Source organism: Suncus etruscus, chromosome 14, assembly GCF_024139225.1.
Source record: "Suncus etruscus isolate mSunEtr1 chromosome 14, mSunEtr1.pri.cur, whole genome shotgun sequence".
Taxonomy (NCBI): Eukaryota; Metazoa; Chordata; class Mammalia; order Eulipotyphla; family Soricidae; genus Suncus; species Suncus etruscus.
In genome coordinates this window covers 97088087-97110117 of record NC_064861.1, presented here as the reverse complement: position 1 = coordinate 97110117, position 22031 = coordinate 97088087, and the positions used below count along the sequence as shown (strand labels likewise).

The window sequence follows — 22031 nt, the reverse complement described above, 5'->3', positions numbered from 1 at the left end:
CATAGGGTCCCCTGAGCCTGCTAGGGGCGATTTCTGAGCATAGAGCCAGGAGTAACCTCTGAGCGCTGCTGGGTGTGACCCAAAAACAAAAAAAAAAAAAAAAAAAACAAAAAAAAAAAACAAAAACAAAAACCCTTAACTCATTGGTTTCCTTTTTTGGGAGGACATCATGGCAAAGCTTGGATTCCTGTAGTATCCAGATAAAGCCCTAGGCTTTCCTCATGTAAAACATGCACTCCATGCCTTTGAACCATCAAGTCTGGCTGACTTCCCATATTTTCTTTTTCACATCAAAACCATGTTCGACTTTTGGGGCTGGAAATATAGGACAGTGGGGAGGGCACTTGCCTTGCACAAGGCTGACCAGGGCTCGCTCCCCTGCATTCCATATGGACCCCAAGCACTGCCAAGAGTAATTCCTGAGTTCTGTATAGCCAGAGGTAACACCAGAGTACTGCCAGGTGTGCATGTTCCTTCAAAATGTGCAACTTCTGGGGCCAGAGAGATAGCATGGAGGTAAAGCATTTGCCTTGCATGCAGAAGGATGGTGGTTCAAATCCCAGCGTCCCATATGGTCACCCGAGCCTGTCAAGAGCAATTTTGGAGTGTAGAGCCAGGAGTAATCCCTGAGCACTGCCGGGTGTGACCCCAAAAAAGTACAACTTCTTTATTTGGGGAGGTTGGGCCACACCCGGTGATGCTCAGGGGCTACTCCTAGCTATGCTCTCAGAACCCAGATCCATCCTAGGCAGCCATGTGCAAGGTAAACGCCCTACAGTTGTGTTATCATTCCGGGCCCAAAATGTACAACTTCCAATAGAGGAATAGCCCTGCAATTTTTTCATAATCAACTTCCAGTGTACACCATAAGCATAGTGTGAGACAGTATAGCCCCCGAATATGAGTTACATTGGCAGCTGTAAACACAACCACAAACGCAGCCACTGTGTTCAAAACAGGCTGCCTTCAGGAGGCCCTGCAACTCAGTATTTGCCCATAAAATTTTAAATATTGTAGCTTTGAATTTCTGGATACATTTGTTTGATGTATCACCCCTAAAGGAACACACCAATTTAAAAGATTGGACATGGGCCGGAGAGTTAGCATGGAGATAGGGCGTTTGCCTTGCATGTAGAAGGACGGTGGTTTGAATCTGGGTATCCCATATGGTCCCCAGAGCCTGCCAGGAGCGATTTCTGAGCATAAGCCAGAAGTGACCTCTGAGCGCTGCCAGGTGGGACCCAAAAACAAACAAAAAAAAAAGATTGGACATATAACAAGAGCTTACTAAACCTCTGTCATTGTATTAATGACTTCATTGGACAATAATTTTCACAAATGAATTTGCTACTGTACTTTTTCTTTCATCTCCCATTTTATTTACTTTATTTGTTTTCTTCATAACTTTGCTTTCACTATCTGGAAAAAGTTTATTATGAACAGTTATATCAACTATGTGATGCATTTTTTAAAATAAATTTAAAAAAAATTTAAAGTTATCCTTGAACAAAGACAATTCCCAGCTGGGAAGCCAAAATTAGAACACCCCCAAAGTTAGGTTGAACCTGATGTCTGTATGTCCCAAGTCTGTCAAAATATCCTAACCACTATGTATTCTTTATTTTGGGTATGTTCAGGAGTACTTTAACTCAATCCAAGGATGAGTTTGGAAATTGGGAAGCAGGTCATGAATTGGTATTGTAAGGCAGCCCAACCCTACCAGAATAGAAACAGGATGAACTTCAAAGGGTCACTTCCCAGAGAGCTGTAAACATAAGATAAAGAGCACCTGTTGTGGGGCCGGAGAGATAGCATGGAGGTAAGGCGTTTGCCTCTCATGCAAAAGGTCATCGGTTCGAATCCCGGCGTCCCATATGGTCCCCCGTGCTCGCCAGGAGCGACTTCTGAGCATGGAGTCAGGAGTAACTCCTGAGCACTGCCGGGTGAGACCCAAAAACCCAAAAAAAAAAAAAAAAAAAAAAAGAGCACCTGTTGTAATTATCCTGAGAAAAGGGGAAAGGGCTTTTCCAGAGACTGACAACACTCAAGGCAGATGATCTAATGAATGCCACAAACTTACAAGGATATCTTGGGGTCCTCTTATCCTGCTCTCAATTTCTCTGCTGAGTATCAAATCAGATGGGAATGTGGCCTTATTTTCCCCAGCTTCTATATAAGAAAAGTATATAAAGTGTGCTAAAAGGCTGCTTGAGGCTCTAAAGGTCTCTTTGGCCTGAGGGTCAATAGCCCTGAGCTCTAATAAAACACTTTTTTGTGGTTTTTTTGGGTCACACCCAGCAGTGCTCAGGGGCTACTCCTGGCTCAACACTCAGAAATTGCTCCTGGCAGGCACTGGGGACCATATGGGAAGCTGGGATTCAAACCAATGACCTTCTGCATGAAAGGTCAACGCCTTACCTCCATGCTATCTCTCTGGCTCCATAAAACACTTTTTAACTGTCTATCTGGTGTCTCATTGTCTCTGTGGGCCCAACCTAACAATATCTTTAAGTGACTTTAATTTTGGTAAATTTTCATTTTTTTCTGTGTGTGTTTTTATTTTTCTGTGGACAAAGTAAATTATAACTCTTTCACAGTAATATTTAAGATACATAGTTATTTTGTGTGGTTTTGTTGGTGTCTACCATATTAAGGCATTTTCAAGTTGACAACAAAATATTTACAGATTTTCAGATGGGTTATACATAACAATGTAGAAAAGTCCTCAAGTAGCAATGAGGTGCAGGAGCCGAAGCGATAGCACAGGAGGTACGGTGTTTGCTTTGCACTAGACCAACCCAGATTCAATCCCCAGCAGTCCATATGTTCCCCAAGCCCACCAGGAGTGATTTCTGAGCACAGAGCAAGGAATAACTCATGAGCACCACTGGGTATGGTCCAAAAGAGCCCCATAAAATGAGGTGCAATAACAAAAACATCTTGGTATTTTTGTGTAAACCAAAGCAGCATACCATATTCCTTAGTAGCAGACCTTTACATCTAAGTCTGTTATAGTCTTTTCCAAAGAGACTGATTTATTGTTCATTCACAAACACCTTCTCCCTTCTGAAATATGTTCCCAATGTCTAAGAGGACAGCAATCACTCAAAGAGCAAAAATTATAATTCTCTGGTTGCTGTGTAGTGTGAGGTCTTTTATCAGAAGAGCTGTTATAAAAATGAGAGTAAAGGGGCCGGAGAGATAGCATGGAGGTAAGGCATTTACCTTGCAAGCAGAAGGACAGTAGTTCAAATCCCGGCATCCCATATGGTCCCCCAGCCTGCCAGGAGCGATTTCTGAGTGTAGAGCCAGGAGGAACCCCTGAGCGCTGCTGGGTGGGACCCAAAAAACAAAAAAAATGAGAGTAAGGTCAGAGGATAACACAACAGGTAAGGTGCTTGACATAGTGAATCCATGTTGGATACCCAATATCCCAGATGGTTCCCAACATTGCCAGGAGTAATTGCTCCTGAGTGCAGATCCAAGATTAATCTGAGGACTGACAGCTGTGGGTCAAAAACCAAGAGAAAAAAGAGGGCATGTCTTGTTCATGGCCAACCTAAATTTGATCCCTGGCAGCCCATACGGTCCACTGAGCACGACTGGGAGTAATTCCATGGAGTGCAGAACAAGGAGTAATACCCCTCAAATGTTTCCCATAAGCCAAACTCCCTATTAAGTACTCATTATAAATTATATGGCAATCAAAACACATTCCCAGTTTCTTAAACACTATTACAACAGGTTATATCCGGAAAATTTCTTGACATTCATAGGTTTTAATCCAGTGTATGTGCTATTGTTTGCTACAGACTCAATCATTACTAGAGTTTCCCCCATATTTACTATCATGTACATCTCTAGGAGTTCCCAAATGTACAGACTTAAAAGTGTAGCTAAGGAATGCCTTCACATTCACCAGCTCAGTGGACTTTTCTAACCATCAGGGAGAAGTCTTTCTGAATACATTGCTCGATGAAATCAAGGTGAGAGATGAGTGAAGTCCACATTTATTCTGTCTCTAGGAGTTGCTCTCCAGGATGTACTCTTTGATGTCGGATGAGGGATGAGCTCTTTCAAAATGTTTTTCCACGTTGCAGACACTGGCTGGAATCTTCCCTGCTATGAAGTTTCAGATGTACTGCCAGATGAGAGTTCTGCTTAAATGATTTTCCACATTCTGGACACTGATATGGGGTCTCCTTAGTATGAATTCTCTGGTGCTTGGTCAGGCAGGAGTTGTCCCTGAAAGCTTTGCCACACTGATTACATGCATAAGGCTTCTCACCAGTATGAGTTCTCTTGTGCCGGATGAGACCAGCAACATTCCTAAAAAGCTTCTGACACTGGTTACAACCATAGGGCTTCTCACCAGTATGAATTCTCTGGTGCCTGATAAGGTAAGCACTCTCAATAAAAGATTTTCCACATTCCTTACACTCATAGGGCTTCTCTCCAGTATGTATTTTTTGATGCACAATGAGGTGAGAGTTACGATTGAAGGATTTCCCGCACTCCACACATTCAAAGGGCTTTTCTCCAGTGTGAGTCTTTTCATGCTGGGTGAGGTATGAACCATCTCGAAAAGCCTTGCCACATTTGCTACATTCATAAGGTTTTTCTCCAGTATGAATTCTGATATGCACAGTAAGGTGGGATATATCAGTGAAAGGTTTCCCACACTCATTACATCTAAATGGTTTTTCCCCTGTGTGAGTTCTTTGATGCAAAATCAGGGATGAATTTCGGTTAAACGTTTTTCCACAATCTAGACATTCATAAGGTTTTTCCCCAGTGTGAATTCTCTGGTGCTGTGTCAGAGCAGAGCCATCACTAAAGGCTTTCCCACATTTACTGCATTTATAAGGTTTCTCTCCTGTATGAATTCTTTGATGTACAACTAGGTTATAGTTCTTGGAGAAGGATTTTCCACACTCATTACAAGAATAAGGCTTCTCTCCGGTGTGAGTTCGATGGTGCAAAACAAGGGAAGAATTACGTTTGAAGCATTTACCACATTCAGTACATCTATATAGTTTCTCTCCAGAGTGATTCCTTCTGTTTTCATTAAGAGATGAACTAAAGGTAAAGATATTTCCAAAGTCTTCATAAAATCTCTTCCCTCTTTTAATTATTTTTTGTTCACCAAGAGAGGCAAAATGATGGAAAGATTTAACACTTTCAGAGTATTTACAAGGTTTCTCTCTTGTTTGATTTCTTCCAAGTTGAATAAGTTCTGTAGAATGATTGAAGGTTTTTTCACAGTTGTCATTGTCACCAGTTCTCATAGATGCATAACTTTTCTGAAAAGTATGCAAGATTTGGTCATAATCTAAACTTTGGACATCTGAGTCATATATATGAAAACTGTTTGTTTCAAAGTCTGAGCTTGCAATGAAATGCTCCCCAAGTCCAGGGTATGCACACGTAGCTTTCTGAATATCTGGGTTTTCTTCACTTAAAAAGGATGGCTTCAAATGTCGCTCTTGGTCCTTATAGTGCCAGCTGTCACCTAGAATGGAGAAATGTAAACCTTCTCCCTTAAATCCATCCATTTTCTTGTGATGAGAAACTTCTTAGGAAAATCCTGAGCTGTCATTTCCAATCTTGTGTCCTTGCTAAAAAAAAGAACGAAAAGAAATACTTAGAACACGACGTTATATAGATGAATAATGTCAGGGTAAGCATGTGAATGCGTTATTTTTACTTGTTTTCTTTTTCACATTGTATCTGTACAACTGGAAGTACTGTGAGTCAAAGGATGGAGCAAACAAGTCCAAGAGAAGCACACAGCATTCTAGGAAGAATGAAGGAAGAACAGTATCAAGAAATATATATAGGGGCCGGAGAGATAACATGAAGATAAGGCATTCGCCTTGCATGCAGAAGGATGGTGGTTCGAATCCCAGCATCCAATATGGTCCCCTGAGCCTGCCAGGAGCAATTTTTGAGTGTAGAGCCCTGAGTACCGCCGGGTGTGACCCAAAAACAACAACAACAAAAAAGAAATATATAATATAAATATCACCAAAAGTATTCGTTTTAGGTTTAAAATATGGGAGACACGTCCATAAGCAACACTTCATTTTCCATACAGGATGCTGGGGGATCGCTGGCGCTGGCAAGGCAGATGGCTTTGGCTTGCCGCCACCACTTTGGCCCCTCCCCTGCCCCTCTGAAGCATTGTAGATACAAGAAGAATCCCAGGCACAAATAAAATTCAATCAATACCAAAAGTGATGGTCTCTAGGGAGAAAATAGATTTTTTTTTGGTTTTTGGTTCACACCCTGCAGCCCTCAGAGGTTACTCCTGGTTCCACGCTTAGAAATTGCTCCTGTCAGACTTGGGGGACCATATGGGATGCTGGGATTCGAACCACTGTCCTTCTGCATGCCGGGCAAATGCCTTACCTCCATGCTATCTCTCCAGCACCGAGAAAATAGATTTCTAATAAAAAAATAAAAAGTATTGGTTACTGGGCCGGAGCAACAGCACAGCAGTAGAGAGTTTGCCTCGCATAGAGCAGACCCAGGACTGACCAGAGTTCAATCCCCAGCATCTGAGATGGTTCTCCAAGCCTGCCAAGAGCAATTTCTGAATGTAGAGCCAGGAGTAACCCTTGTGCACAACTGAATGTGGCCCCAAGTCCCCCCCTGAAAATAAGTATTGATTACTTATAAGTCAAGTGCTATGGTACTATGGTTACCACCAAAAAAAAAGTCTCAAATATTATCCTTCAAGACAGAATATAAGGAAATGTGTCAGAGACTGCCAGAGACCAAACCCTGCTATGGAATTTTGTAGGACAAGCTACTCTGTGTGGCCTGAATGAGTAACCTAAAGCATTAGCTATTAACTAGTCCAAGAGCTCAAAGAAATGCCGCAGCATTCTATCAGTCGCACATTCCAGGAAGCTTGGGACATCTTTGAAGCTTCACTAACTTAGGGTGAAAATGGTTCCTGTGTAAAGATAGCATACAAAGTTTATTCACAGGATGCTCCCTGTGGAGACTGACTGTAATGCTGGCTGTTCCGTTCTGCTTCCTCTCCACCCCCTGTTTAAACGTGCTTAAAAGAGCCTGTACCCTTCAATAAAGCGAGACCTTGATAAGGCACTTTACTTGGTCTCCGTCTCTCTTTCCCCCATTCTCTTTACAGGCTGGGACCCCTCTATACACCCACGGAATAATGGAGTCCTGCAGGATGGGACAAAAATGCAAAACCTGGGGCCAGAGAGGTGGCGCTAGAGGTAAGGTGTCTACTTTGCAAGCGCTATCCAAGGAAGGACCATGGTTTGATCCCCCGGCGTCCCATATGGTCCCCCCAAGCCAGGGGCAATTTCTGAGCACTTAGCCAGGAATAACCCCTGAGCATCAAATGGGTGTGGTCCGAAAAACCAAAAGAAAAAAAAAGAAAATGCAAAACCTGGGAGAACTTGAGAGATAGAACAGCAGGTAGAATGCTTGTCTTGAAACAGCTGACCCAAGTTCAATCCCCAGCATTCTAAATGGTCCCTTGAGCACCTCCAAGAGTGATTCCCAGAGCCAGTAGTAAGCCCTAAGCACTGCTAAAAACAAAAAACAAACAAACAAACAAACAAAAACCTAAATAGGGCCGGAGCAGTGGCAGAGCAGTAAGTCGTTTGCCTTGCATGCGTCTGACCTAGGATGAACCGCAATTATATTCCCCGGCATCCTATATGGTCCCCCAAGCCAGGAGCGATTTCTAAACTCATAGCCAGGAATAACCCCCTGAGCATCACAGGGTGTGGCCCAAAAAATAAGGGGAGCCGGAGAGATAGCATGGAGGTAAGGTGTTTGCCTTGCACGCAGAAGGACGGTGGTTCAAATCCCAGCATCCCAGATGGTCTCCCGAGCCTGCCAGGAGCTATTTTTGAGCATAGAGCCAAGAATAACCCCTGAGCGCTGCCGCGTGTGACCCAAAAACAAAAACAAAAAACAACCTGAACAACAAAAAGGGTCAGGCTAGAGCCATAGTACAGCAGGTAGGACATTTGCCTTGCAAGGGTTGACACAAGTTCGATCCCTGACATCCCATATGGTCCCACACACCTGCCAGCAATAATTTCTGAAAGCCAAGCAAGGAGTAACTTCTGAGCACCACCAGGTATAACTGAAAAACAAAGAAACAAAAAAATAGGGTCAGACAGTGACACTGTAAGATTATATTTAAAAAATAAGAAAGGGGGCCCGGAGAGATAGCACAGTGGTGTTTGCCTTGCAAGCAGCCGATCCAGAACCAAAGGTGGTTGGTTCAAATCCCGGTGTCCCATATGGTCCCCCATCCCTGCCAGGAGCTATTTCTGAGCAGACAGCCAGGAGTAACCCCTGAGCACCGCTGGGTGTGACCCAAAAACTAAAAAAAAAAAAAAAAAAAAAAAAAAAAAGAAAGGGCTAGAGAGCTACTACAGGTATTGTGGAAATGGCCTTACACTGTCAGGTTAGATCCCAGGCACTACAAATACCCCCCTAAATACCACCAAGATGGTGGGCATAGTCCTTGGGCATTAAGCACTGCCTACTGCACCCCACCAAAAAATTTAACAGACGGGGCCGGAGAGATAGCATGGAGGTAAGGCGTTTGCCTTTCATGCAGGAGGTCATCGGTTCGAATCCTGGCGTCCCATATGGTCCCCCGTGCCTGCCAGGAGCAATTCCTGAGCCTGGAGCCAGGAATAACCCCTGAGCACTGCCGGGTGTGACCCAAAATACCAAAAAAAAAAAATTTAACAGACACGCTTAACAAAAGAAAAAGTTTGAAAGAATATAAACCATTTTATGACTTGTTGCCAACAAACTAAAAGAATGAAAATAGGCTAATGTAATAATGGCAAAGGTTTCACTGATGTTACTGATGACACTTGATCATAGTACCAAAACAGAACAGGGGCTGGAGAGATATCGTAGTGAGTAGGGTGCTAACCTTGCATGTGGCTGACCCGGGGTTCAATCCCTAGTATCCTATGGTTCCCAGAGCCCACCAGGAATAAATAGCCAGAAGTAAACCTTGAGCACTGCCTGGTGTAGTAGCCCCACAACAAACAAAACAACAAGAGATCATAAAAACGAGCAAGAAGGCATATGAAAGTATTGTTAGTCATAAAAGTAAATTTAAAAGGGGTCAGAGCGACAGATAGCACAGTCAGTCGGTAGGACATTTCCCTTGCATGAGGCTGACCGGGTTTGATCCCCAATATCCCATAGTGTCCCCCAAGCCTGCCAAGAGTAATTTCTGAGTGCAGAGCCAGGAGTAACCCCAGAGCACCAGCAGGTGTGGCCCCTCAAAAAAAAAAGGTAAATTTAACTAAGAAACAAAATCAGAGCTCCTATAATGAAAATGTTGGCTAGAATCAGAGTAAGAATGAGAGTAGGAGCAATAGAACAGCATGCAGTCAACCCAGGTTCAATCCCCGTCACCTCAAAAGGTTCCCTGAGTCTGTCAGAATTAATTCTTAAGCACAAAGCCAGGATTAACCTCTGCAAACTGGTGGGTGTGGATCAAAACCAAATAGCAAACAAAGAGATGACAGACAGAACATTATAGCATCTATTGATATAATTCCTATGTTCTCTCTTAACCCGAGAAAACAGAATTATCATGCATATTCCTGGTCAAAATAGATGGGACTAGAGTGTTATCACAACATGGAGGGCATCTGCCTTGCACGCTGCCAACCTGGGATGGGCCTGGGTTCAGTCCCCAGCATCCCATATGGTCCCCTGAGCCTGCCAGGAGCAATTTCTGAGGACAGAGCCAGGAGTTGTAACCCCTGAGTGCTGCCGGTTATCATCTAAAAACAACAAGAAAAACAATAGTCAAAACTACTGCCTATACAGGAAGTTTGGAAATCATTGTAAGGAAGCCTCTAATGAATTAGGTCAAAATTAAGGTGAATATTACACCAGAGTAAATACTAGAACTGTTAGTTTTGAAATTAGGAAAAGACATTTCACTTTGTAGGTCCAACAAATACCTCTGCTATATCCTCAGTGTTCAGCAGTGGGATGAAGGGGTCAGGTCATCATGGGTTCCATACTCCATGGTGCCTAGCTACATGCTTCTGCATTTGTCTTTTGTAGCTGAACACATAGAGCCCAACAGCACTCATCCTGTTTTTCTCCCAAGAGCCCCCCTACTGTTTTGCTGTTTTGACCTTAAACAGAGCACTTATCTTGGATTCCTCCTTTCTTTTTTTTTTTTTTTTTTTTTTTGGTTTTTCGGGTCACACCCGTTTGCTGCTCAGGGGTTATTCCTGGCTACGTGCTCAGAAATTTCCCCTGGCTGGGGGGGAAAATGTGGGACGCCGGGGAATCCAACTGTGGTTCTTTCCTTGGCTAGCACTTGCAAGGCAGACACCTTACCTCTAGCGCCACCTCGCCGGCCCCCTTGGATTCCTCCTAACCTGATTAAATTCTGTTTTTTTCTGTTTACCTGACTGGCTAAGACACATTATAAATATCCCTTCCCCACCTGAAATAAGGGTTGTTGGAGTTATTCCCCCAGAAGGCTGACGGCTTTTGAATTCATAAGCTCTCTACTTGCCTGGGATCTGACTTCGCCAGCCTCAACACAGTCTATCTTGTCTGAGTGGTGGGTGACCTGCTTAAGTGGTGGGTGAGCAGCTTAAGGGATTTCCATAGAAATGAAAGATGGAAGGCTGAGATAGGTCAAAGGACTTCAGTACATGAAGTACAGTTCAATCTACCTTGGAACTGGTATGGAGAGCATTTGCCTTGCAAACAACCAACCTGTGTTTGATCCCTAAGTCCCCATAGGAATTCCTATTCCAAGCCAATAGAAATGATTCATGAGTGCAGAGTCAGGAGTAAGCCCTGAGCACCACTGGGTAGGACCCCTCCAAAGAAGTTAAAAACCTGTGCCTTCTAGAACATCACTAGTAAGTTAGCACTCCAGCATTCAGAGGAACTCCCACCACTCAAGACCACTCGTCCATCACTGGGCACAGCTCTGGAGGATCCCATTAATATCCAAGCAGCCTGGGCATCCCCTGCACTGCAACCTGGCATCTATGGGCCCTTATACTTGGATGGCCAAACTCACCAAGTGGCCCCCAAATCTCCACAGCACTAGTTGCAAGCCCCTTCTGCTTGAAAGAAATGAATGGCCAACAGGTACAATGAAAAGACGTTCAACATCATTTACAATCAATAAGTGCAAATCAAAACCAAAGTGATTCTACTTCATATCAACTAGTGTAGTTGTAATTAGTCCTACTCAAGGTAACTAAAGAAAATAGTACTCAAACACAAAAATATGTACGTTTATTGAAGCAGTCTAGTATAAAATAAATAGAAGCAACTCAAACGTTTCTTAGCTGGTGAACGCATAAACAAAATGTGGCACAGCTATACAATGTCATTTTATTCATCCATAAAAATAAAGGGGCTGCAGCAGTGAGTGGTGCAGCAGGGCACTGACCTAGGAAAGACTGTGGTTTGATCCCCGGTGTCCCATAGGGTTCCCCAAGCCAGGAGCGATTTCTGAGCACAGAGCCAGGAATACCCCTGACCGTCACTGGGTGTGGCCCAAAATACAAAATAAATAAATAAAGTAAGTATTGACACATGTTACAACACAAACAAATCTTGAAAACAATATGCTCAATCGGGACCGGAGAGATAGCATGGAGGTAAGGCGTTTGCCTTTCATGCAGAAGGTCATCGGTTCGAATCCCAGCATCCTATATGGTCCCCCGTGCCTGCCAGGAGCAATTTCTGAGCATGAAGCCAGGAGTAACCCCTGAGCGCTGGCGGGTGTGACCCAAAAACCACACACACACACACACACACACACACACAAACACACAAACAATATGCTCAATCAAAGGAGCAGACAAAAAGGATTAGAAAGTAAATAAATGGCTAAGATTGGAAAGAGTACAGTGGGTATGACCCTTCTTTGCATGAAGCCAGCCAGTTTTATTCCCTGCATCCCATTTGGTCCTTGGACACTGCCAGGAATGATTCCTGAATAGAGAACCAGGAATAAGCCCTGGGCATCACTGAGTGTGGCTCAAAATAAAGACAAACTATAAAAGAAAATAAATGGCCATTCATATGCAATGTTTAATATAAACAAATGCAGACACTAAAAGTATGATTGCCCAGAGTTGGCAGAGATGGCAGAGGCAAGGCATGACTGCAAGGCTTCTTCTGAGGGGATCATGAAAAATGTAGAAATAGAGTGATGGGGCCAGAGCGGTGGCACAAGTGGTAGAGCGTTTGTCTTGTGTGCACTAAACTAGTCTGATCCCCTGGGGTCCCATATGGTCCCCCAAGCCAGGAGCGCATAACCAGGAGTGACCTTGAGCATCATCCTGTATGCCTCCCCCCCCCCCAAAAAAAAAGACAAAACAAAGCAAAAAAAAAAAAAAAAGGCATGCCGCTTGCATGCAGCTGACCCTGGTTTGATCCCTAATACCACATAATAACTGAGCATCACTGAGCACAGCCTGGAGGTCTTGGTACCACTGGGTGGCACTGCTGCCTGAAAAGCACATCCTTGTGCCCTTGTATTGGAGTGTTGACCAGTTGGCCAAGAATCCTAGAAAGGCACCCCTGGGCCTCTTGAGTGAGCACTTCTAAAGCCACTCCTATCAAAAAAGAAGAAAATTGCATAAAAACTTTTATTTCGGGGCCATAGTGATAGTACAGTGGTAAGGCATTTGCCTTACATTTGGCTGCCCAGGACAGACCAGGGTCCAATCCCCAGCGCCCCATATGGTTCCCCAAGCCAGGAGTGATTTCTGAGCGCACAGCCAGGAGTAACCCCTGAGCGTCACTGAGTGTGGCCCAAAAACAAACAAAAAAAGGTTTAATTTTTGGACCACAACCATCTGAGCTAAGAAATAGCTCCAGCTCTGCATTCAGGAGTAACTACTAGCTAACCTCTGAGATCTAAAGACAAATGAATTCTCTTAGAAGGATGTAACACATCCTTTTTCCAAAGTTTTACTTCATGTAGCAGTTGACTCTTACTCTGGTTTTATATGGGCTGCTCCTCTGACTTCTGAAAAAGCTAAAGCCCTTTGTTCCTTTATATGACATGTTTTTCTGACATGGGAGTTCGCATTCCATTAAAACTGATAAAATGCCCCAGCCTATACTAATAAAACTTTTCATTCTGTAAAGAATGGAAGATCAGGGGCCGGAGAGATAGCATGGAGGTAGGGCATTTGCCTTGCATGCAGAAGGAAGATGGTTTGAATCCCAGCATCCCAGATGGTCCCCCAAGCCTTCCAGAAGTGATTTCTGAGCGTCGAGCCAGGAGTAACCCCTGAGCACTGCAGGGTGTGACCCAAAAACAAAACAAAACAAAAAGAATAGAAGATTAAACATATCCCTAGAATTCCTTACACTCTTTAGGGACAAGGCATCATTGAACATGCTCACAGGACCCTCAAAACTCAATTATTAAAAAACAAAAAAGATGGGACCAGAGCAGTGGCGCAAGCGGTAGGGCATTTACCTTGTATGCACTAACCTAAGATGGACCACAGTTCAGTCCCCTGGCGTCCCATATGGTCCCCCAAGCCAGGAGCGATTTCTGAGTGCACAGCCAGGAGTAACCCTGAGCATCACAGGATGTGGCCCAAAAAGCAAAAAAAGATTAAAAAAAAAAAAAAGAAAACAAAAACACCACTTGACTTATCCCTAAAAGTATATATATTTTTAAATTCTTGAATTTACCTTACACAGCTGCTGAAAGACCCTTTGAAGGAGCACAAACTCAGAAACAGTCAATTCACCTATCTGTTTGAAAATTGCAAAGAATGTGGAGCAGGGGGGCCCGGAGAGATAGCACAGCGGCGTTTGCCTTGCAAGCAGCCAATCCAGGACCAAAGGTGGTTGGTTTGAATCCCGGTGTCCCATATGGTCCCCTGTGCCTGCCAGGAGCGATTTCTGAGCAGACAGCCAGGAGTAACCCCTGAGCACCGCCGGGTGTGGCCCAAAAACCAAAAAAAAAAAAAAAGAATGTGGAGCAGGAAAAGGCTATGTTTCTATTTCCACAGATGGCAGCCCCACCAAAAAACTCTGGGTCCCATGACATCTCATCAGAAGTTGAATTCACCAAGACTCAGAAAGGCATCTAGCTCTTTCAACATGAAGCCACAAAAGGAAATTAACCCAAAGAAGAGAAGCTGCTCTCAGAACTCCTGTACCTGAGCCACCCCTAAATAATAGTAAACTTGTCTTGCAGACCCTTGAAGCTTCCGTTTTGGGGCGAGGAAGGAACTTCTACTTTTAAAATATTCTAATGTGGGGGTGGGAGAGATAGCACAGCAGTAGGGTGTTTGCCTTGCACTTGGCCAACCAGGGACAAACCCAGGTTCGATTCCGGCATCCCATATGATCCCCTGAGCCTGCCAGGAGCAATTTCTGAATGTAGAGCCAGGAGGAACCCCTGAGCGCCCCAGTGTGGCCTAAATCCAAACAAAATATAATAAAGTGTTCTAATGTGGAAAGGAATTTGGATACTAGACTCCTATTACAGAATTTAAGAATTAAAGAATGTTTCAGCAACTCATTTTCAAAGTAAATGTGTCTGTAATAACATTCTCATGTTTTTGCTCACAGAAGTCGATCGAGAAGGAACTTCGGAGCTATAGACTCCTATTACAGTGCTCATAATCAGAATGCTTTAGCAACTTATTTTCTTTTTAAGGATGCCTGAAATTATGTTCTAATGTTTTTGCTCACGTTGGTCTATGGAAAGAGACCTGAATACCCTAGACTTGCATTACAGTGAGTAATTTAGTGGGGTTTTTTTTTTGTTTTGTTTTTTTGTTTTTGGTTTTTGGGCCACACCCGGCGGTGCTCAGGGGTTACTCCTGGCTGTCTGCTCAGAAATAGCTCCTGGCAGGCACGGGGGACCATATGGGATGCTGGGGTTTGAACCAATGACCTTCTGCATAAAAGGCAAATGTCTTACTTACCTCAATGCTATCTCTGCGGCCCCAATAAACTCTTACTATGATACTCATTAAAAGAATGTCTTTTTTTTTCTTTTTTTTTTTTTTACAAGAATGTCTTAACTTATTTTCTATTTACCGTATTTTCCTGCATATAAGACGACTTTTGAAACAAAAAAAAAAGTCGACTGAAAACCGGGGGTCGAAAATGTTTCAATATGCCGCTAAACGAAAATTGTCTGAATATTGCCACAAAACGAAATTTTCCAACTCGATCCTGCACCAATCACTGCCAGGCTGCTCGGACCGCCTCTCTGACTCAGTCAATCCAAGCAGGCTTTTGATGCATGCAAATTAGACAATGTTCTGGACTATAAAAAGTCTGCTCAGAGCCGGAGAGATAGCATGGAGGTAAGGCGTTTGCCTTTCATGTAGAAGGTCATTGGTTCAAATCCTGGCATCCCATATGGTCCCCCAAGCCAGCCAGGAGCGATTTCTGAGCAGAGTCAGGAGTAATCCCTGAGTACTGCCGGGTGTAACCCCCCCCAAAAAAAAACCAACAACAACAACAAAAAAAAAGAATTTCAGGGGCCCGGAGAGATAGCACAGCGGCATTTGCCTTGCAAGCAGCCGATCCAGGACCAAAGGTGGTTGGTTCGAATCCCGGTGTCCCATATGGTCCCCCGTGCCTGCCAGGAGCTATTTCTGAGCAGACAGCCAGGAGTAACCCCTGAGCGCCGCCGGGTGTGGCCCAAAAAAAAAAAAAAAAAGTCTGCTCAGATTGACCAGAATCAGAGAGGACATCTATTCCAGTAGAACCTTTGAACCTTTGCTTGATGTGATTGGCTCACTGTGGGACATACAGTTGTAGCACAGGAACGTTCTGTCTGATACAGCGAATATAGGCCTAAACCTATGGTTTAACTGCAAAATTAGGGGTCGTCTTATACGCCGGAAAATACGGCATGTATGTCTGAAACAGCATTCTAATGTTCTTGTTCACAAAACTTTATGGAGAGAGAACTTGTATACTCTAGTATCCAAACTCAATTTACCTGGGGGCCACAGGAGGCAAAGTCGGGGTGCTCCTTGAGTGCAAAGTCAGTAGTAAGCCTTGAACATTGGGGGGGGGGTGACCCAAACAACTAAAACAAAACAAAACAAAAAAAGATTCCTCTAGGGCAGGGCCACAAAATGTTGTACGGAGGGCTGTTTGTGGCCCGAGTTTGAGACCCCTAGGCTAGACTCATATTATATGCTCAGTATAAAAATGTTTAGTAACTTATAAATAAAGCTTATGGAAAGCCAATTGGTTTGAGAATGATGTATACACATTCCTTTTTTCTTTTGGGTTTTTTGGGGTCACACCAGGCAGTGCTCAGGAGTTACTCCTGGTTTTGCACTCAGAAATCGCTCCTGGGTAAAGTGTTTGTCTTCCATGCGGAAGGTTGGTGGTTCAAATCCCAGCATCCCATATGGTCCCCTGAGCCTGCCAGAAGGGATTTCTGAGCATAGAGTCAGGAGTAACCCCTGAGCACTGCTGGGTGTGACCCAAAAACCAAAAAAGGAAATCTCAAGGCCAGAGAGAGAGATAGCATGGAGGAAAGGTGTTTGCCTTGCATGCAGAAGGTCGGTGGTTCGAATCCCAGCATCCCATATGGTCACCTGAGCCTGCCAGGAGCAATTTCTGAGCATGGAGCCAGGAGTAACCCCTGAGTACTGCCGAGTGTGACCAAACAAAAAAGTCGCTCCTGGCAGGCACAGGGGATCATATGGGATGCTGGGTTTCAAACCACTGTCCTGAATTGGCAGCGTGCAAGGCAAATGCCCTGCCACTGTGCTATCTCTATGGCTCATTCATGCCTACACATTCTAACCTATGATGCTTTTACATCCAAGTCTACCCTCACTAGCAATGATTCCTAGGAATTAGCTATAACAATAACTGACTTAAAATTTCCTCACCACCTTACTTGTTGGCTTTTTATTTATGAAGTACTTTGACCCAATCCTGTTTACCACCCTAGATGGGTCCGTTATACAGCTGTAACGTATTGGTCAATCAACTGTATGTGTGTACTGTGGTGGCCACCTTTATGTTAGTCTTTTTTTGGAAGGGGGGGTCATACTTGGCAGCGTTCAGGGGTTACTTCTGGCTCTGCGCTCAGGAATCGCTCCTAGCAGGTACGGGGGACCATATGGGATGCCGGGATTCAAACCACCATCTGTCCTGCATCGGCTGTGTGCAAAAAAAAATGCCCTATTGCTGTACTATCTCTCTGGCCCCTTTTGTCAGTCTTACATTTGTCTGTGTTATACATAATGTCTGCCTGTGTTGTAACTATCCTTCTACCTTCCCCCTGCTGCTTGTAACTCAGCAAAACCTTTTCTCTTGTTTCCCTATGCTCACCTATCCTCAATTTGTTGCTTTCCCTATTAAACCCCATCACCTCTACACACAACAGACCTTGGGCCGTGGAGTATCACCTACTCCCGCATGCCCCACCCCCTTTCAACCTCTGGTCACTATGGACAGCCACTCTTGACCACACTCAACTTTTCCAGTGGGCCCTGGCTCTAGAACTCATCTCAGCCCTTGTCTCCACCAGGCAGCTGCAGGACAAATCCGCCGCCTACCTCCCTACCGGCCTCAACTGACAGATCATCTCTTTAGCTGAAGCAGTAATCCAGATTTTACCCATTTTGGACTTAATCACAACAGACTGGGGATAAGTTCATTTCTTTATTGGAGAACACTGCTGGGGGAATCTGTATATCTTTGTATGTGTTTCCTGGGGAATAGTGTTATACTTATGTATCAGGGATTACAGAGTATGATTTTTTTGGAGGGGGAGGTCACACCTGGCAGCATTCAGGGGTTACTCATGGCAGGCGCGGGGGACCATTTGGGATGCCAGGATTTGAACCACCGTCCTTCTGCATCTAAAGCAAATGCCCTGCCACTGTGCTATCTCTCCAGCCCCAGAGTGTGATTATCTTCTGAGGGATAGATACTACTACCTAACTGTAGGCCCTAGTGCTTGATATTACTTTGTGGCATTAACCTTTTTTTCTTTTTTGCATAGACCCAGTAAAATTGGGAATTCTTATTAGAGTCAGGAGTTCCATCTATTATGGATAGGAACTCCAAAATTAATATGTTGCAGATGGGTCCTAAGTCCTGAACATTTGTCATTAGGCTTGACTTAAGCTTCAGTTGCTGATATTGGTTATACACCCCCAAACTTTGGGTCCCATCAACAGAAATGGGGCAGGTTTCAAGCCAACTTGGCAATCAGGAGGAAGCTTCACACTACCCTGGCATTGACTTGCTACTAGGGCAAACTTCATGACACCCTCGCAATATACAGGGCTTGTAAGAACCCAAGGAATCAGTACAATGCCTGACAACGACAGCCACCAAAGAGAAGATGAAGGAAAGGAAAGGGAATCTTTTACTTTACCCAGGACCCAAAAGAAAGACTCTCGAGTTAGGCAAACTATAGACTGGTCTGAAGCCTGCAGTTGGAATGTATGACCAAATGCTTCCGGGAAAAGGCTATTCTGCTCTTATCTAGGTTAAGTGTTTTCTTTTCATTTCCCAGCTTTTACTGTGCCTATGCAAAATACCAGTCATTTTTATAAGCTCTGATTTGGGGGCTCCCACCTCTGGTGAGGACAATAAAACATGACCCATATGGTTTATCTCATATTTCTGTATTTCAGTAAACAAAAAAGAGGGAATTGTTAGGTCACACCTTATTTTATTCTGATACAAAGACTCTGACCCTTGCTCCCAGGGCTTTTGAAATGTAAAAACCCATCTAGACTGCATTCACTCCATTTAGCTCCCTTCTTCTTCCAGTCCACATCTAAGCAGGTTAACAAAGGCTGAGCATTGGGGCTAGAGCCACAGTACAGCAGGGACGATGCTCGCACACAGCTGACCTGGGTTTAATACTGAGCATCCTATCTGGTGCTCTGAGAACCATCAGAAGTAATGACTGGGTGCAGAGCCAGGAGTAATCCCTGAGCATTGCTGAGTGTGTCCCCAAAACAAACTAAAAAGGAAGCCTGAGCACTTTCTCCTTGGCAGGAAGTTCCCATTACCAACAGTACAGACCAACCTCAAAACAGATCCATTCTCTAATCATAATGGCCCAGCCAGTCCTTTTCCTGCTCTCAGCCAACTTCTGAATTACCTGAAAGCCTACCCAGTTTTACCAAGACTGTCACACTGTGTGACAGCTTGCTAGTGTGTTGCATGGAGTGTACCACAAGGAGTGAAGGATAACTCATTAACTTAGAAATCAGTCTTGTATGCGAGTACAAACCCAGATGTCACCAGCCCTGACAACTCTAATTTCTGAATCACCAGTGTCCAAATGATCTCTGGACACAGAGACGTGTCTGAGAGCACAACTCAAAGGTACAGTCCAAGTAAGTGTGGGCACTATAAAAAAATGTGAAGATACCATGGGCAGGAAGTGTGAACCGAGGAGCACACGCATGAACACAAGCAGTTCCAAAAAGCTCTGCAACAAGGACAGCTGTGAGTGCTAGACTGAACCCCATGTGGCCAGGGAGATGTAAAAGTGATCAGGTGCTTGCCTTGCACACAGCCAACCCAGGCTCATCCTCAGCACCACATACAGTTCCCCCAAGTGTGACCAGGAGTAACCCCTGAGCTTAGTCAGGAAGAAGCCTTTTCACAAAGATGACCCCAAAGTCAAAGAAAAAAAGCTCTGGTCCCTCCAAAAGCTGAAGCCAAAGAAAATGTTTTTAGGGACAAGAGCATAGTGGGTAGGGTGCTTTCCTTGGATGTGGTTGACCTGACTTCCACCCCCAGCATGGCATATACTCCCGAGTGCTGCCAAGAGTAGTCCTTTCGAATCGCCAGGTGTGGGCCTCTTTTCCAAAAAATTCCCAACCACAGCAAAAAAAGTTTTTAGGGGACGGCGAGGTGGCGCTAGAGGCAAGATATCTGCCTAGCAAGTGCTAGCCAAGGAAGGATCGTGGTTCGATCCCCCGGCGTCCCATACAGTACCCCCAAGCCAGGAGTGACTTCTGAGTGCATAGCCAGGAGTAACCCTGAGCATCAAACGGGTGTGGCCCCAAAACAAAACAAAACAAAAAAAAAGCTTTTAGGGTCAAGAAAACAGTGCTAGAATGGGGCCGGAGAGATAGCATGGAAGTAGAGTGTTTACCTTGCATGCAGAAAGACGGTGGTTCGAATCCCAGCATCCCATATGGTTCCCCGAGCCTACCAGAGCGATTTCTAAGTGTAGAGCCAGGAGTAACGCCTGAGCACTGCTGGGTGAGATCCCCCCCCCAAAAAAAAAACAGTACTAGAATGTGTCAAAACTGCCACTCAGCCGGAGAGATAGCATGGAGGTAAGATGTTTGTCTTGCATGCAGGACAGTAGTTCAAATCCCGGCATCCCATATGGTCCCCCGAGCCTGCCAGGAGCGATTTCTGAGCATAGAGCCAGAAGTAACCCCTGAGCGCTGTGGGCTTGACACAAAAACCAAAACAAAACAAAACAAAAAAAAAACCTGCCACTCCCTGAACACCACAAATATAAACCTTAAGTTACCTTTGCCCAATCCATCACATTGCAACTCATCCAGCAATCCTCATCTCCCAGAACAGCACCCCAGAACACAGCATACCATGACGCATCAAGTTCTCTCTGACTTAGTAAGCGAAGATGACGACACTGGAGCTGTGTCCACCGAGGATGTTAAGGTTGATAAGCACCATGCTAAACAGCCCGTGAAGCCCCTCTGACAGAGGTGGTCAGTCACTGTCCGCAAACCTGACTGAGAACAGGCTGGCTCTGACCATGATACCTTGGATGCTGCCAGCAAAATGGAGATCATCTAAATTCACTTCCATTGGCTATTTAAAATATATATTTTTTCGCCATTAAAAACTGGTGGTGGAGAAACAATGCATTCCTAACAATCATATGTGCAAGCACCACAATGAAGGAAATGCAGTGAGTACCCTGCTTGGCCAGTGTGAAAGCACTGAAGCCTCACGCCGGTGAGCACCATGAGTGAGATGACCCAATACCCCAGGCAGGCATGAGTGACACCCAGTCAGAATCACAACATGAACCATAAAAGGAAAATATTTTCCAGTGAAAACACTTTAGGAAACAGGTGAGAGCTGCAGCTCAGTGGAAGACCACTTGCCTGGCACATGTAAGGCTCAAGTTCAACCCCAAGGTGCAAAAATAAATGAGTAAATGAAAGAAAACAAAGTGTGTGGACATGCTTGAGGCAAAAAGAAAAAAAAAATGAAAAAAAATGTGGAAAAGTATTTACCGTATGTAGTGTTAGAATCTGGCTGAGTTCACAAGTACTTCCTGAACTACACCTCCGAGTTTCCTTCAGATGTCAGATGGGAGAGAGTAAGCAGAAGAGAATAAAGTGACTCACTGTGCAGGGGGGGGCACATCTTGGTATTTTTGTATTTAACATAGTTTCTAGAGGGGCTGGAGAGATAGGACTTAATATCCCAGAGAGCAGTTTTTTCAACCTTTTTATGCAAAGGCATACTTTTTTCATGAAAAGATATCATGAGGCATACCACCATTAGAAAATGTTAAAAAGGGCCCGGAGAGATAGCACAGCGGCGTTTGCCTTGCAAGCAGCCGATCCAGGACCAAAGGTGGTTGGTTCAAATCCCGGTGTCCCATATGGTCCCCCGTGCCTGCCAGGAGCTATTTCTGAGCAGACAGCCAGGAGTAACCCCTGAGCAACGCTGGGTGTGGCCCAAAAAAACCAAAAAAAAAAAAAAAAAAAAAAGAAAATGTTAAAAAGAATTTAACTGTGCTTATATGGACTACATATAAAGTAATTCTCTGGAATAGGAATCACATAAACACAAAGAAATTATTTTAGAATTACTTTATTATGAAATAATAAAGTATTTTATAATGGTTCATATTTTTCTTTACTTACTCAGTGCAAAATCTGGGCCTGTTCAGCCCTGACTGGTCTGTGTGAGCCGAAGACGCATGCTACGGATGAAATTGTCATTTTTCCCAGGGCACACCGAGGAATATC

The 22031-nt window shown here is 44.3% G+C and overlaps 1 protein-coding gene across 1 annotated transcript in view; it reads right to left on the bottom strand.

Annotated features, from left to right (window-relative positions):
- Positions 1-3759: 3759 nt before the first annotated feature.
- The window catches only part of ZNF329 (zinc finger protein 329), a 71469-nt gene continuing 53197 nt past the window's right edge, over positions 3760-22031 (bottom strand). The window contains exons 2-3 of the mRNA XM_049787038.1: positions 8074-8134; positions 3760-5618 (exon numbers count right to left, since the gene is read on the bottom strand). Of these exons, the coding sequence (XP_049642995.1) occupies positions 4077-5555 (1479 nt within the window). The 5' untranslated portion in view covers positions 5556-5618; positions 8074-8134 and the 3' untranslated portion in view covers positions 3760-4076. The remainder of the gene's footprint in view (positions 5619-8073; positions 8135-22031) is intronic.